The 18,487-nt window shown below is 38.0% G+C and overlaps 1 protein-coding gene across 1 annotated transcript in view; it reads right to left on the bottom strand.

The window, feature by feature from the left end:
- LOC139740695 (mediator of RNA polymerase II transcription subunit 23-like) overlaps positions 1 to 18,487 on the bottom strand; it is a 122,473-nt gene that overhangs the window by 84,340 nt on the left and 19,646 nt on the right. The window contains exons 7-9 of the mRNA XM_071651265.1: positions 17,349 to 17,447; positions 15,145 to 15,249; positions 7,238 to 7,307 (exon numbers count right to left, since the gene is read on the bottom strand). Of these exons, the coding sequence (XP_071507366.1) occupies positions 7,238 to 7,307; positions 15,145 to 15,249; positions 17,349 to 17,447 (274 nt within the window). The remainder of the gene's footprint in view (positions 1 to 7,237; positions 7,308 to 15,144; positions 15,250 to 17,348; positions 17,448 to 18,487) is intronic.

Genomic DNA, 18,487 nt, shown 5'->3' with positions numbered 1-18,487 from the left:
TGGTGTCTGTCAAGATTACTACAGCCGATGAAATTCCCTACCACCCCTATTCTAATGAATATTCAAATATGAATATGCATTTTTATGAAATGTCTGGAAGTATTATGAAATTGATAATAAAAAATACAATTTTCTGGCTTTTGAACTTGACTATCACAAAACAAAAATTGTAGAAGAAAATACGTAATATTTGCAAGCTTTTGACAAATCTGTAATAAATTTTTGTATAAATGTTTTACTTTTTTAGAAAACTTTTATGATGATTAATATGGATGTGTTAATGACGTAGGTCAAGAGTATAACTTCGTTAGAGTTTTTCCCTTGAAGAGAGAAAGGATCAAAGTCAGAGCTAAAAACGCTACTTTCTGCATTAGTAGTATGAAAAGTGTGCTCACGAGAGGATAGGAAAGGTGCATGACTTTTCATAAGCTGACACACTATGTTATGTTGCCATTTATATTTAATTTAGGTCCTAAGAGCAATTGTTAAAATGCTTGTTTCATTTTACTTGATGTGTATAAGCAAATTACATTTGAGGAAACTTGGATCAGAGAGCCGCTGAACAACATTTTTTAGTGGTTGCTGCGTACCACATCGCCATGTCCGTCGGCCTGCGCTTTTAGTCCCACCTCGTTAAAACGCGCACTTACACGGTACGGACAAGGACCAACTTTCTAATATCAACGTTACATACTTATTTGATCTATGGTAATTTGCATGGAATGCAGAAGTAAATAAATTGATAGTGATTGCATGTGGTTGTTAAATGCTCAGTTCTAAATAGAATATTGATGGCAAATCAGTTAAAAATGCTTGGATTTTGGATTCTAACTAGAACGTCTAGTCTACACAAGCACTCTTGAGTTAGAAGTTGGGGAATCAAGAGCTCTAACGTTAAGTTCTAGGCACCTGACTGTTGATTTATCAGACTCTAATAATGGCTGTAAAATCATGATATTTCATATGGAGCGTAAAACTTTTAGTTTGCAGTTTGCTACTAATGCTAGGAAGCAACAGTAGAATTACAATACAACTGTTTCAATTTCATGATTTTTATAGTCTGTGTCAGTATATGATCCACTACTAGATGCTAGATCTCTGAAGCTACATAATTCATATAGGCCTAATTGTATATTTAGATTCAATACTTAGTTTACACTACTATCTGGAGTAGAGGCTAAATTTGGAAATGTAAAGTTTTAATGTTATGTTGAACATATTCATGAATTATGTAGGAGGAAATTAAAAACACAAGAACATCACAATATTTTGGAGTGTCACAGCTCAGTGGGACAATTACACTACAAAGACAGTTATACTATAGGTAAGAATTAGGTTCAACATATTTCATTTTACTTGCATTTATAGTTTATTTCTATTTCCGTAGACCTACTTCACCTGGATATGACAATTACATGTATTTCTTTATTCATCTTCACATTCAGAGTTAACATATGGTTCCATTCCCTTTTGTAGTCCTTCCTCCATAGCAGGAATAAATAACTACCATCTACCAAGCTATCAAAGAATTATGGAGAGTCTGCCCCTATTTACTGATTCCCTCATATTTTGCACATCACATTACTAGTATAATTATGACCATATGGCCATTCAATGAATCAGAGAATTACAGCAATAACCATCAACCAATATAACTAAGCCATCCAAGAATTATGGAAAATCTGCCCCAGTTGTCGACTAATTCCCTCAGGCAGCTATGATAGGTTCATATGACCAAATATGATAACATAATGTGGCTATTCAATGGGCTGTCACTGGCTGGCAGTTGTTTGCTTTGCTACACCATGGCGGCCTTCCTAGGCCTACAGTAGCACACACACAAAAAAATCAGAATCTCGCCTAAACCATGGCCTAAATCCAGGTTTCCAACAGACTGGAGTAATTTGTGATTATGATAATTCAGTTCAGTTTCTTTTCTTAAATAAAGCACCCTTTATAAGTCAGTCAACCTTTGTAGCACGGTGGGGCCCCCTTCGATCCAGCCGGCACGCTAAGGGGGCAGCGCCGGGCCATGCCAGGGCGCAGCCGGCGGCCATGTACATTATGTACACAACCAACCCAACACGGTGAGGTGGCACAATGCACGCAAAACCAATGGTAATTACGCTTGTCCTTGGCTCCCCCATCCGCAGGGTACGGCTAATTTAACTCTCTCCAATTTTACAGAAAAAACTCTAACGATCACAAGATCTTCACCAGTCAGCCAGGAAACCCCTAAAAGTCACATGAAACATACACAAAAGCACAGAAAAAATTAAGAAATCTGCTAAAATGTGATTTAGATTGAATGAACTTTTTTTGTGTAATCATCTTGAAAGAGTATCAGCCTTCGCCCTGTCCGATTGGGAGTACCGAGTTCCGTCGTAAGTTGTGTTGGCATTATTGCATTATGTCAGGTTATACTTTATCATACTGATGAAAAAGACCTTAGAGATTTATTTGTCCATGGGATTCTTCCTGAAACTCCATGCAGATTTGTAAATTCCCGTGATTTTTGTGACTTGATGCTAGATTCAGTTTTTGCCTTGGCGATTTGGCAATTTAAATCGAAGCGCAACATCTACAGCGCGAAAGCCAAGGAAATGGCAGCCTACACAAAGAGCACACACGCTGTCGAATGCATTAAGTATGTGACTACAGACTTAAAAAGACTTAATATGTAACTAGAAATGTCACTGGTATGCATCCGCCATAATGCACGATTCTCCTAATGGGTCTATAGTACATGTGGACAATGTGTGATTACATTTTCACAAAATTGGCAAAATATCAAAATGACATGTTTGTCACAAATGTTTAATTGGATGAATAGGAGAGCATGTATTTGGGGATTTAAGAACTTTAACTTGACTTTGACCCTTTCATAAGTTTATGCACTGAGTAATTTTCAAGGTATGGAGAAAAAGTGCAATTTCTGTATTGAACAGTAAATTGTTATCATTTTCATCTGGCCTTTGATTTATAAGAGAATCACAGTCAGGCAGAACATACATAAATATGTACTAAGTTTCAAGATAACTTGAGCCACTTCCGAGATATGGAGAAAGAAGTAAGTTCAGCACTTTCACTTGACCTTTGACCTTTTGACCTTTGACCTTCTTGGCAAAAAAACAATCCCAGAGAATCTCTATTGGGTTATATATGCATACATCAAGTTAAAAAAAAATAATCCTACTGGCATCAATGCATAAATATAAGGAAAATAGTACAATTTTGAAGTATTGCCCTTGACCCCTGACCTTTGACCGCATGAACCCCAAATTCCCTAGATAACCACTGCCAGTCAGTACACGCATGTATACTATGTTCCATGAAGATACGTTGAACAATTTCCAAGATACAGAGAAAAAAGTGAAATTTTAACATTTTACTTGACCTTTTGACCTTTGACCTCATGACCCCAAACTTTCAACAGAGAATCTTAATATTGGGTAATACATGTACACTAAGTTGTAAGAAAATATCTTCAGGCATTGCATAGATATGGGGGAAATAGTGAAATTTTAAGCATTTGACCTTGACCTTTGACCTTTGACCTTGAGCATGGGCACTCAAAAGTTGATAGGCACAACTTCACCCCTAATACACATACATGCCAAGTTTCATGAGGATACCTCAAAAGATTTTGAGTTACGCTGTCCACAAAATTCATTACGGACAGATGGAAGGAAGGACGGACAGCCGGAAAACATAATGCCTCCGGCACCACTTCATGGCAGAGGCATAAAAATTGCCCTCATCCATCCAATCCCTACACAAACCCTGGAGGTACAGGCAGTACTATGAATAATCTTTTGGAAGTGCCCTAACTGACAAAGGGTGGTTACTTAGCTCAGTTGGTAGCGCGTCTGCCTCATGATCCTAAGGACCCCGGTTCGATACCCAGATCCCACTGAGCAATGTTGTGTGTAATCGTACCATCCCCTCTAGTAAGAGGCAATACATTCTGTCCTTCAGATAGGACATAAAATGGAGGTCCCGTGTGCAAGAGAGTCACAACTCATGCATGTAAAATATCCCACTTCATTTATTCATCGCAAAGAGAGGGGTGTTCAACCTGGTGAAGTAGTGCCGCCTTATATCCAACTGGACCCCATGGAAGACCAGCTATTGCTGCCAAATATGGGCTATCCAGCAATCTTCTTAGATGGAAAATGAAACAAACAAACTAATATATAACTCAGAGTATTTCCAGTTTTAAACTTGTTGTCGTTGTTGAAATAGAGGGTTCTGGAGTCCATGTATACAGAAATTGTCACCAGTGCGATAACGTACTGAGTTTGGTGACAAATTTGACAAAGTGCTTTCAAGAAAGAAGAAGAAATTTTGTTGGTACCCCCTCCCCCAGCCTGCCCCTGGATCTGCAATGAACAAAATAGAAACTACCGTATCAAATCTACTTATTCACAACATTAACAAGTTAGCTTATTTCTTCTGGTTGTAGATAGAAGATTCATAATTTTTTTTTTTAAAGTTGGGCTTTGCCTCCCCTCCCCCTCTGGGCATTCTGCCCCTTGGAGCCCCCATGTGGGGAATGGTGCCCATTTGCACAGATACATATTCTATAACCTGACGATAATCCCAGCTAAATTTTGTAAATATCTGACCTTGTGTTTTACTAAGAAGATGTAAACGTGAAGATTGGCCTTAATTTGGCATCCCCCCCCCCCCCCCCGATCCGTCACAAACGAACTCAAAACTACAGTCACTAATCTAAATTACACATAGCACTACCATTAAACAATTTGAGAAAAGATTTGGAAAGAGTCCTTAATATGGGGGTTTTGTCAGTCTCTCTCCCCCAACCCCCAGCATTGTGATCCAGGCCCCCCCCCCCCCCCAAAAAAAAGGTGGGTAATGGTGCCCCTTTGTACTGTACACATATATATTCTATCACCCAAGCGATAATATCTGCCAAGTTTGGTGAAAAATTGACCATATATTCTCAAGAAGATAAAAAAGTACAATTACAGACCCAATGTGGACCTATACCACCCCAAGAGGGTACCCCTGGATCCACCATGAACAGATTTGACACTAAAGCCTTCAATGTACTGTCTCAAAGTATTAACTTACAAGTAGCTCTATCACTTCTGGTTCTAGAGAAGAAGACTTTTAATATTCCTTAATTTGGGGTGTGGGCCCCCCTTAGGGCCTGCAGCATGTTGCCCATGTGAACAAATTGAGATCTTATCTCCTAGGGAGGATACCTGCAAGTTTGGTGAAAATTCATCATGGGGTTTTCAAGGAGAAGATGGAAATGTACAATTTGGGGCCAAATTTGGACCCCTCTCACCCCCTCCCCTGGGCATCAAGGGGGGGGGGGGGGCACCCCTGGATCCACAAGAACAAATTTGAAACTAAAGTCATCAATGTACTAACTCACTGGGCTAACTTATCTCTATTACTTCTAGTACTAGAGAAGAAGCTTTTTAAAGATTCCACAATGTTGGGGGTTTGGGCACTCCTGGGGGCCCGGGGGGCATGGCGCCTACATGAGCAAATTGAGATCTAAACTGTATCTCCCTAGGGATGCTACCTGTTAAGTTCAGTGAAAATCCATCATGGAGTTTTCAAGAAGAAGAAAATGTAAAAAGTTTACGCATGAAGGATGATGCATGCTGGACAAAGAGTGATAGCAATAGCTCACTTGAGCCTTTAGCTAAAAATGGAGGTCCATGTGTCAGAGTGTGTCATTAAAACATCCTGCTTCATTTATTCATCGCAAAGAGCAAGGTGCATAATCCTGTGAAGTAATCCTCCCCAAGTGCATACAACTGGACCCTATGGGTGACCTGCTAGTTCATGTAATACAGGCTATCCATCTTGTCAGATCCCCTCCAATGGAAAATGTAAACACACAAACAAACCTGTGTTGTTCCAATATCAAATGGGGAGATTGTGCAGGCATTTGTTTTCGGTGTTAGTCCAAATAAATTCTAGTTGCACTAAAATCTAAAATATGAAGTTAAGGGGAACTGTGTATCAACAAGGCAAGTGCCAAATTGTGTCTTGCCCATTCGCGTAGAAGACATTAATATATATCTAACTCCCAGAAGTTAATTGACCCACCTACGACCTTTGACCTTGTGGTGACCTTCAACTCCCCAAGCAACATTTACAAGCCAAGTTTGGTCACAATCTGACATATGGATCAAAAGTTATGAGCCCTAATCGAAACGAGCCGTAAAAACTTAACATTGGGCCCTAAAAGTTTGTTGACCTCTGTCTGTGACCTATGACCTTGTGGTGACCTTCAACTCCCCAAGCAACATTTACAAGCCAAGTTTGCTCCCAAACTGACATATGGATCAAAAGTTATGAGCCCTAATCGAAACGAGCCGTAAAAAATTAACATTGGGCCCTAAAAGTTTGTTGACCCCTGTCTGTGACCTTTGACCTTGTGGTGACCTTCAACTCCCCAAGCAACTTTTACAAGCCAAGTTTGGTCACAAATTGACATATGGATCAAAAGTTATGAGCCCTAATCGAAACGAGCCGTAAAAACTTAACATTGGGCCCTTAAAGTTTGTTGACTCCTGCCTTTGACCTTTGACCTTGTGATGAACTTCAACTCCCCAAGGGACATCTACCATCCAAGTTTGGTCACAAACGGACATATGGATCAACAGTTATGAGCCATTATCGAAACGCACCGTAAAAGCCTAACATTGGGCCCTAAAATTTTGTTGACCCCTGTCTGTGACCTTTGACCTTGTGATGAACTTCAACTCCTCAAGGGACATTTACCAACCAAGTTTGGTCACAAACAGACATGTGGATCAAAAATTTCGAGCCATAATCAAAACGAGCTGTAAAAACTTAACATTGGGCCCTAAAAGTTTGTTGACCCCTGTAAGTGACCTTTGACCTTGTTGTGACCTTCAACTCCCCAAGGGACATCTACTATCCAAGTTTGGTCACAAACGGACATAGACATCAAACGTCATGAGCCATAATCGAAACGCCCTCAAGTTTATTGACCCCTGCCTGTGACCTTTGACCTTGAGGTAACCTTCATGTTTGGTAAAATGTGTGACTTTGTATAACCACTCTCCCCTCCATGTTTGATTGAAATTGAAGCTCATAGTAGAGAGTTATTCAAGATTTTGTAGTGTTATGGACGGACGATGGACGGACAGACATCGCAGGCAATCCCTTATTCTCCCCTCACCTCCTGTGGGCTCAACAAAAAGCAAAGGCATTAAAAACTTACCAGTGATTGTCACCAAGTTAGCTACTGGCCTGAATGAGTCAATGTAGTTAGCAAGTTCTTCTCCAATAGCCTAATAAAAGAAATAAAGATGAACTGCAAAACATTATGGACAAATTGAATTTATTTAAAATTCAAGCCATCTCACACAAACTTTTGAACCAAAATCTATGCATGCATCAGTACACATTTGTATCAATTGATATTATTGATCAGAAACTCTGGGATGTCATGGGCACTTAAAGGGGAATACTAAAGAAATAAAATTATATATGAAGTCAAAGAGTGGGACACATAGAACAATTTGTCGTTAACATCGTTTAAAATGACCTTTTTGAAGTGGAGTTATAGGATATTGAAAATTTACACTTGTCACCCTCCTGAAATCTAGGTCACAGCGTAAATTTCGAGGCTTTCCCGATGACGTCATGGGGTGAAAGGAATCGCGCAAGGTCTCGAGCGCCGCAGGCCCCCGCGTGCATAATGCATGCATTGTATCATACAAGTTGTTGTAGATAGTATTTGCATACAAAGTTTTGAAAGTTTGTTTTTTGATAATGCACGACATCGTACATTAAGGCCATGCAGTGATGATCAGGATGATTTCTTGGTGGAATTTGAATGTGGGAGCGATGATGAACTGAGTGATACAGTACACGCTAGTGATGATAACGATGAGGAAACTAGTGATGATGACCCTGGTGAAGTTGGAGAGATAGATGTTGCTGACGAGCCGCACGGCGGGGCACAGGAGGGTGACGCTACGGGCGAGCTAGTGGGGAAGGCCCAGGGTGGTCCGGTTGAAGCGGACGGACATAGTGGAGATTGGCAGTACGAGCCCTTGCCACACGGCAGGCCAGGGGACAATGTTGGTGATGCAGGACCAATGCCAGGTAGACTTCAAAATTTAGATGGCTAAGAGTTTTTTTTATTCTGAACTGAAAATGAACTGAGCTTAGTGCTGACTTGATCTCGTACTTCAGAGCAGCAGTAGGCCTAACTGAACACAGCCCAGTCGCTGTAAGTAGCGCAGCGTCTGGTCGGGCTACGTATTATCATATCTTATCACATCACACTCACTCCTAACTATACACAGCCCAGTCGCTGTTCGTAGGTACGTCGCGACAGGTATTCGCACAGCGTACTTACAGCGTCTGGTCGGGCTAACTCACTCTGTACTCCCGTTCACAGCTCATCAGCATTCTATCTAGCTAGAGCTAGGTACCCTCACAAATTCACTGCACGATCCATTCATTACTTCACCGAGTCCATCAAAGTTTTATAACTATCGATGAAAATCGCAGTGCTCTGTATCGTTTATTTTATCACCAACCAGATAGGCCGGCCGGCCTAGTCAAGACTTCGACTTAGCTGATGCCCACGCATTGATTGCGTGGTATCTAGTATTAGCGATCCACTTCCGCCGAATGTTTCGCGAGATTTTGTTAAAAATTATTTTCGCCAATTTTGCAAACCTGGTGCTTTTTGCGAATTTAAAAACATGAGAAAATATTAACTCTCTTTCTGTATATATTTCCCCCTTCTGTAGTGTACTCCACAACCACGAATTTAAGCACTTGCGAAATTATTGGCAAGTCCCGATTCGCGAAAAAAATAGACCCGCTAAATACATGTATATGGCTTTCACAGCTGTAGTACTACCGAGGAACTGCTGATATAATACATTGTACGTACCAAAGAGGTACGCAGCTCAGGCTTCTCCGCTCTTTGATACACGGAGGCTACTGCACTGCGACATACGCGGCCGGTGATGGGCGCATGCATGTGACTAATCGACTACGAAGCACCATCGTACAGGCACTAGGCCTGACAACTTCTGTATTCGTGGCCTAAATAACACATAACAGACTCTATTTAAATGAGGAAATGTGTGATTTCACAGGAGACTTGAAGTAGAAAACAATTTTATTTCATTTTTTTTGGTGACATTCTGATAAAAAATGTCTTGGGATTTCTGGGTATGAGCCTCGACATCACGCTCTCATCGAGAGCATACATAGGTAAGCTTAGGCTGTTGTGTGATACTTCCGGGTTTGCCTTTCACCCCATGACGTCATGGACACGCCCCCAAAATAACCACGGATCTTCCGATTGAGCATGATTCAGAATACAATTTTTCTAAACAGCCGTTCTCCAAAACGCAATTTTCTAAATGGATGAATTAAAGGTCGCTGTGTTTAACATGCTCTATGCTTGAAATGGGGGAATAATCTAACAAAATATGCGTTTCCTTTAGTATTCTGCTTTAAGAACTTACATTGTATCAGCATGGCACTTAACAGAAACACGTCTTTGAGCAATTACTTGATAAAAAAGTTGATAGATAATTTAATACGGTCAGTTTTACGGTAAAGGGTGTAACTTTCAATTCTTAGCCTTTTGGCCCACCCTGAACACATAGATTTACAGATCTCAAAGATTTTTTCCCATGTGAGTCACCTTATGAGTAGCCACCTTGGGTAGCATAATCAGGTCCAGGTATTGATGCGTTTTGTTTTGACAGTCACATATGTACCCTAAAAATGACTATTTTGTTGCATTGAAATTTATATAACATTTTTGAAATGTTAATAATTTTCTACAGCAACTGCAGAGATCTAATTTTTTATGTTAAAAGCATAGTTGTATGGTCAATTGAAATGACCAAATTAGTTTGATTTGTATCTGGCCCTTTATTTTGGAATACTATGACTTCAAATTTGAGGTTTCGGAGGCTTCATTTTCCGTTAACAATTGTTTACAAACTTTGATGGACAGTAATGATCAGTGGAAGTGTTTTGGTTACTTTCTTTTATGCTGAAAATAGTAAGGTACAGCTAAACTTTAGACTTACATCAAAGTTTACTTGATTCTAGGGCTATTTGAAATTTTGTGATAATTTTATTCCATCAAGTGAAATTTCCGTTAGCAGTTTTGAAGCCTCCGAAACAAAGTGTTTAGTCAAATAATATGAATATAGATAAGAGAAGTGACCTAATCTATATGTCAAAATGTAGGATATGGGGCCCTAACCTAATAGACCAAAAATAGTTAAGATCCGCCAAACTCTCTGAAAATAGGAGACAATACAAATTTTCCGTTAACACGTGAAGCCTCCGAGACGCATGAAGCCTCCGAAACAGCAAAAACATCTAATTTGACATTTCTGATAAATTCTTTGAGTGTCTGCCCCAAATTATGCCATGAAATCATCAACAGACATGGACAGACAACAAAAATAATAAAAACATGATACTGCAATAATTTTTTGAGCTAATACACTTTATAGAGAAAAAGTGGTTTCGGAGGCTTCAAAAGGATGTTAACACTGCATTTTTGTGATTTTCTCTGGACAAAATCAAATTAGATTTATTGTTCACCCACCCAATGATCGCTTATGACATATCTAAAGATATTTAATCACATTCAGTGTTCTGGCTGCTTTGTTTACTCACCAATATAGATTTACTATACGATTTACCTATTTTTCTTAAACAGTGCAGACGTGTCACACATAACTCACCTTTTCATTCAGCAATAAAATATTAGCAGATGAGGATGTTGCCCCACAAATATGTTTAAACAGTGTATATCAACTAAAAAAGACAAATTTACCCATCACTTTCTACATAACATACATGATTTTCATAAAAACATAAGGCATACCAGATTAATTTTCCAGATGTTTCGGAGGCTTCATTTTATGTTAACAGCATGTAAATGGAATGTTTTGATTACAATTTTGTAATTCTAAGTCTATCAAATAACTGTTTGGACTGAATGAGACTTAATGATTCCTCAAGCAAGGTGTAGATAGTTGTTTAAATGTATGAAAAGCATTTATTCTGTAGGTTTCCTTTTGAAACAATGGAACAGGCTAGATATTGTGAGTAATGAAAGTGACTTCCAGCTTGCGTGCAAGCAACAGTAGTGCAACAAAGCAAGTAGTTGTGGATACATCAATGTTCATAAGTTGGATAACTCATTTTTACTCTTGAGAGAAGTTGAAGTGTTGTGACCATATTTGTATCACTCTTTTGACTGGTTAGACTTTGATAATGAAGAACAAACAATTGATTATTTAGTGTTAAATACACTTTTTTTTTTAAAGAACTGAACACTATTCCTGTCCTGAAGATTCAAGGACTTTAATAGATGGTTATTCAAGAGGGAAGCATACACTTAACAAAGAAATATATTACTTTTGAATTTTAATTAAGGTTGTATCTTTTATGCATGATCCAGAGCAAATGGTGGAAAATACTTTTTGGATTTTTACACTTTCGACTCACTATCATCTGAGTATAATAGTTTCGAAACACAATCTTTTACATGTCCATTTATAACCCATTGACAAATCCATTCCATTGTTACTCACATGGCATTTGTTTTTGCCATGTACTAAAATCTTGACTTTTTCAGCTTTCCATTTCTTAACAAGTTCTTTGGCTTTCATTTCCAATACTTATTTGGAGGAAAATAATTAATCAATAAATTTGTGATTGGATTTGACAATAGCTAACATCTTGCAGATTATCATTTCTGTGGTGTGACTTGGATCACAGGGTACTGTTTTGGAATTTTGACATTTGATTACTTCATTCAGACAGGTTTTCATATCAATCTGTATGTCAGATCTGAGGCATGCAAGGTGCAACACAATCTTGATACTATACCCTATTTTCCATACTTTATCATGCTGGCAGTGACCACTTGACTATTTTTGATTAAACAAAATGTAACTTGTGTTACGAAACATCTCTTCGCATACACAGAGACTCCAACTCTCCCGTTTTCGACGGGAGATCTCCCGCCGAAAACCCATTTTTGCAAAATCTCCTGTTCTCCCGTTTGAGATTTAATTTCTCCCACCCTGGCTCTTTGTCTCCCGTTGGAAAGGATTTCTTACTTATTTCTATCGTGTGTTGAAAAAATAAGCCTTAGATAGCACAAGAGAGCATCTAGAACCCTAGGAACTTCGCGCTTCGCACACATCAAGTTGGAGTCTCCCGTTTGCTAGGGGTTTCAGGCGGGAGAATCTCCAGATCAGAAGGTGCTTTGGGTTGGAGTCTCTGCATACATGTGTGAGACTCTATGACATGTTTGCGGATGTAGTTCTCAGTGCAGTAAATGGACAGTAATGGTTGGGATAGGATTGTTTATAAATGACATATAGACCTCTACTTATAAATAGCCTGTTGCCATGGGGTACATGTAGTTTACATGGGTGGGTGACTGGAGAAGTTATGTTCATGAAGAACAATATTGAAATGATTGAAATCTTTATAATCTGTTTAGTCCTGGCTTTTCTGGAAAAAGTTACAAGCCCCTAACTATTTTGAAATTCAAAGGGTTAAAACTGTAGTCTGTGGGTTCATATACTATTTAAAACAAACTTGTGGGTTTCTAAAAAACTTAGATATTTAAACACATTTGTTGCTTTTCAATTTTTTGCTAAAAAGGTTGTCATTTTTAGAAACAGTAAAAGTTCTGTTAGCAATTTCTCAATGCGTACCTTCAAAAACAGGCCTCCTAGCTGTCACAGGATTCACACAAACTGGAATTTTATAAAATAACTATTAAAAAAAAGCCTTTGAAGAATTTAAAAAAAGAAAGAAAAAGAAAATGATATGAAACAGGGGTGACTTGTATACCACAGAAAAAGAAAGTAAAATTCTAACTATCATATAATATTATAGGGAACTATACATTTGGTCAACATTTTTTTTTTTTAATTCAAATTCGTACACAATCATGGGTAGGGTATTTATCTTTTCAACAGGCGATTCAAAAAGATGACTGGGATCTTGACCATTTCAATTTCTATTGAGCTCCATGATAATATCACCAATATATTGATTATTCCAACTCCATTTTGATGATGACAGTTTGATGATGACCCTTACATGGAATGGCTGATCGGTGTTTAAGATTGCTGTTCTATAACCATGATCACTGCATTTGATAGCTATAGTAGGGGATATCAGGCATGGTCATATATGCAAAAGAATGTTTATAAACCTTTTTTCCCCTTTCTATATTTTACGATGCTATGTTGTAATCTAACCGTCATGCCATCACATAGTCTATTTTCTATCCCTTTCTCATCAACAGTTGAAATTGATTTCACATGTACATATGTATATAAAACAATTATGATGGGTGGTTTATGTCAATATACATCCCACAAACTGCACTTATAAAGCAAGCAAACATAATCTTTGCATTAAGTCTATAGCTACAGTTCTAACTCATTGAAAGTAATTCTTACTGCATTATGATGAAAAGTTTGACAAATGCATACAGCTGTTCATGTGTGTAGCCTAATCATGTTCTGCATTGCCAAAGTCATGGATATGCAAATACAGTGTATGTATACAACTGAGCATAAAGATTTAAAATATTTTTCTTTGTCTCTTAACATATATGTTGGAAAGTCTTTTTTCTGCATACAAATAAATACTATTTTACATGTTCCAACATTGTTAGTTATTTGGAAACAATCAGCTGCATTAATGTACTTCATATCACCTTTAAAATGGGCCATTTTTGCATGTTAACAGTCATGATGAAGCCTCCGAAACATGCGTTGCTGCTAACTTTAAACCGCAAAAAAAAAAAAAAAAAAAAAGATGTTCCTAATCAGTGTACTTTTATTGCTACTGTTGCAGTTTCCTTTAGAATCATATTGCCTCATGTAATGTCATAAATTCGAACTGAGCATTGCTCAAAGTGTACACGGTTTGTTATTCACTTTTGTGGAAGCCAATTTCCTTATAATAATAAGTACATTTTGTATGAAGGGTAAACATTATGCACTGCCATAAAATGTACATCTGTATACTGTTATTCACATTTTATTGATGCCTTGTTCTTATTCTAGCATGTAGTGATAGTTGCTTACTGTAGTTTTATTATTTTAAGTGAATACAGGACTAGAACTTTGTGTTAGCAGTTTTGAAGCCTCCGAAACACACTAGTTTGTTAACTGAAGCCTCCGAAACTCACAAGTCTGAAAATTTCAACTTTGTCAAAAATAATCAAATTTCTTTGGGATTTGGGTTGATAAATGTTTGTTACCAAGAGATTATTTAGGGCTATGTTTAGAGTGGCTCTTGCTTCTAGAACATTCTTTTAACTTAAAATAGTTTGTAAGGTACCATTTTTACCTTGAAATTTGAAGTTCACATCCAAATAATTGCAAGAGCGAATATCTGTTGGGGGAAAAGTGTTTTGATATTTCAAATATATGTTCACAGCAAATGAAAAGTTGCATTACCTCTACCATTTATCTTCATTTGGTTGCTGTGGGTGACCAAAACATTCTTGTTGTTTTTACCTAAATTTATCTAAAATTCCATAATAGTAACTTCATTTTTCATATTTAGCCTAAGAATTAAGCTCTGGAATGACAAAATATTGAAAATATAGACATTCCTATATAAAATAAAAGCAAAGATAAAAATGGAAACACAACTTTAATTTTTGACCCTTGCCACATCAAAGTTACACCCTTTACTGTAAAACTGACCATACATGAATCTGCAGATTTTTCTTAATGTACTTCTATCTAAATCTACTTTTTCTTTTACTGGGTAACATGTTCATTACAATTATGGTGGTCTTCCATGATGGTTTGTGTATTTGTGTTTAATTACTCAAAAGCTAAGTTGAATTTGTTTTAAATCTTTATATATAAGATTGCTTCATGATTGAAGAATTGATGTTTATATATTATATCTTCTTCAAATGATCAAAAGCACTGAAAAATCAAAAGTACTCTTGATAAATAATCATCATTTACCACTATTCTTAAATCAAAGTTCTCAGAAAGCATCCCCATTTGTATTCCAATTGTCTATGTGTAAGGCTGTGGAAAAAATGAATAGAAATCATAGTAATAGGTTTACCCAATGTTTGGCAGGTCCATTTTCTGGGAAGACTTTGAGGATTTCAGTCACTGCAAAGTATGCTGGAAGGAGGCAGACATTTCTATCGATGATGTGCATCACAACCTGGAATGAGTAACAGATAGAAAGACACATATACTGCACAAACAATTTGGCTTCACATAACACTTGCACACAAATAGCACCACATCAATTTCTACTGAAAGTTATTCTTCACTCTTAAATTATTGACATGTAAGTTGCTTTCAGGTTTTCTTCAAATAAAAAGGCAAGTGCCAAAATGTGTCTCGCCCTTTCAGGTAGAAGAAATTAATGTTTTCTAATTCCCGGAAGTTCATTGACACCGCCTATGACCTTTGACCTCGTGATGACCTTCAACTCCCCAAGGGACATTTACCAGCCAAGTTTGGTCACAACCAGACATATGGATAAAATGTTATGAGCCACAATCAAAACGCGAAAATGCGGTTGCGCGATATGCACGAAAATTTCAACACTGAAAAAATTCCCACTTTTCCGCCATCCAACAGCTTTGGTGAAAATCTGTCCATACATATTCAAGAAGATGAAAATGTAAAAAGTTCATGCACTATGGATGATGCACTTTGCATGCTGGACAATGTATGACAGCAATAGCATAATCACTCGAGACCTTTGGCTTGGATGAGCTAAAAAGTAAGGAAGCTGTTCAGTCCAGTAGATTATTGCACGTTTTAACTAAAAAAAATGTTACCATGACAACACACATAGAAATTCTTTTTTGGTAAAACTTTGTCCACTGTTCTATAAAACAGCTGATGCACATGTATGTTTTTCTGTGTGTTGGTAGGAGTAGCGTGCATTTAGTAATTATGGAAATAAGTTAAAAACCCCAAATTGCAGCTGAATGGGGTAATTCAAATCCACAGCTACCTAATGCACACAATTCCTAGTGATTTACTTAGACCTGTGCATCATTTGCATATTATTACTTCTGTTCAGTACTTATTGTTTGTAGGGAATTAGGAAAACAGAGTAAGTCACACAAATTTCCAAACAAATCACACCACTATAGCCTTTCTTTACTTAATATGAGAGAGAAGGCGAGGGGGGTTAAGAGATAAGGAAAGATAACTACTGTAAAACAAGGCAAGTGCCAAATTGTGTCTCGCCCATTCACATACAAGAAATTAATATTTTTCTAACTCCCAGAAGTTCATTGACCCACCTATGACCTTTGACCTTGTGGTGACCTTCAACTCCCCAAGGGACATTTACCATCCAAGTTTGGTCACAAACGGACAAAGGGATCAAAAGTTATGCGCCATAATCGAAACGCGCCATAAAAACTTAATGGGCCCTAAAAATTTGTTGACCCCTTTCTGTGACCTTTGACCTTGTGATGACCTTTAATTCCCAAGGGACATGTACCGTCCAAGTTTGGTCACAAACGGACTTAGGGATCAAAACTTATGAGCCACAATCGAAACGCGCCATAAAAACTTAACATTGGGCCCTTAAAGTTTGTTGACCCCTGTCTGTGACCTTTGACCTTGTGATGACCTTCACCTCCCCAAGGGACATCTACCATCCAAGTTTGGTCACAAACGGACAAAGGGATCAAAAGTTATGAGCCATAAACGAGATGCACCCTAAAAACTTAACATTGGGCCCTAAAGTTCATTGACCTCTGCATGTGACCTTTGACCTTGAGGTGCCCTTAAAGTTTGATAAAATGTGTAACTTTGTATAACCACTCTTCCCTCCAAGTTTGATTGAAATTGAAATCCTCAGTAGAGAGTTATTCAAGTTTTTGTAGCATTACAGATGGATGACGGCCGGACGACGGACGGACAGACGCCGCAGGTGATCCCTTAGTCTCCCCACACCTCCGGTGGGCTCGACAACCAGAAATTTTTGAGTGCATTTTAAGTTCGCGAATTTTGTGAGGGTCAAGATTTGCAAAATTAAAGAGCATGCCAAAGTTCTTGTCTACACTACATGTATACATGCACTGAATGCCAGTGGGAATTTGTGAAGATTTTATGCCCTGAAAAAAGGCTGTCAGCTCCAATTTATAAAAATTTCATGCTGTGAAAATATTTCTTGCTTTACAGTATGAACAATTGACAGCAAGATTTATTCATGTTTAATATATTGGCACAAACATGTAGAGGAAATCTATAATGTATATTCTATTATTTCTTTTTCCTCTTTGGCTTTACCTTGGTTACTGCCTCCAGCTGCTTGCCTGTAGACACATTGATGCTGTTAGGGATCTTGTTAACTATCTCAAGTACGAGACGTAACACATCACGGCAGCCCTTGAAGAAATAAAACAAGTCTTAAGATAAATGATCTGGAGAAATCATCAACACTATGGGTGCCTACACTTCACAGAATTACTACATGAATTCAATGCAAATTTCATTTCTCGCACTTAACAATGACCAACAAAAATTATTGCCGAAACTTTTTTGGTACACTTAGGTATGAACGTGGCTCACAATGACCACAACATTTTGTTCCCAAATTAAGATTCTGTTTGAATTTGATTAAAACCTGCCTACTTGAAATCATGTACTGTAAAAGTGGTTTCTTTCGCGTACAGACACTTTCGCGGTTTCCATCGGTGCCGACTTTTTCGAGTGTGTTTAAATTCGCGGTCGGCAAAATCTGTGAATTCATAGTAGGCAAAAACTGTTTCATATTGCACATGAAAAAAAACAAACTATAATCAAATTATGCTTTTATTTATTATACAAATTAAAACTGGAAATTTCGTCAGCATCAAGAAGCAGACCCTATTGGATTTACCTTTTCATGTATAAAAACGGAACAAGCGAGGACGCCATCACCAAAAACCATAGGCATCTTTGTCTTATCATAATACACCTTCATGCCAAATTTGAAGATGATTGAAGAACTGCAGCCTGTAGAGCGCTCACAAGCAGACCCTATTGAATTTACCTTTTCATGTATAAAGACGGATCAAGCGAGGGCGCCATCACCAAAAATAGGCCTCTTCGTCTTATCATAATACACCTTCATGCCAAGTTTGAAGATGATCGAAGAACTGCAGCCAGTAGAGCGCTCACAAGCAGACCCTATTGGATTTACCTTTTCATGTATAAAGACGGAACAAGCAAGGGCGCCATCACCAAAAACAATAGGTGTCTTCGTCTAACCATAATACACATTCATGCCAAATTTGAAGATGATCGAAGAAGAACTGCAGCCAGTAGAGCGCTCACAAGCAGACCCTATTGAATTTACCTTTTCATGTGTAAAGATGGAACAAGCGAGGGCGCCATCACCAAAAACAATAAGTGTCTTTGCCTAACCATAATACACCTTTATGCCA

Source organism: Diadema antillarum, unplaced genomic scaffold (assembly GCF_040938485.1).
Source record: "Diadema antillarum isolate AM-2024a unplaced genomic scaffold, OU_Dant_1.0 seq00000875_RagTag, whole genome shotgun sequence".
Taxonomy (NCBI): domain Eukaryota; kingdom Metazoa; phylum Echinodermata; class Echinoidea; order Diadematoida; family Diadematidae; genus Diadema; species Diadema antillarum.
The sequence above is the reverse complement of the archived record's forward strand: the minus strand, read 5'-3'. Positions and strand labels throughout refer to the sequence as shown.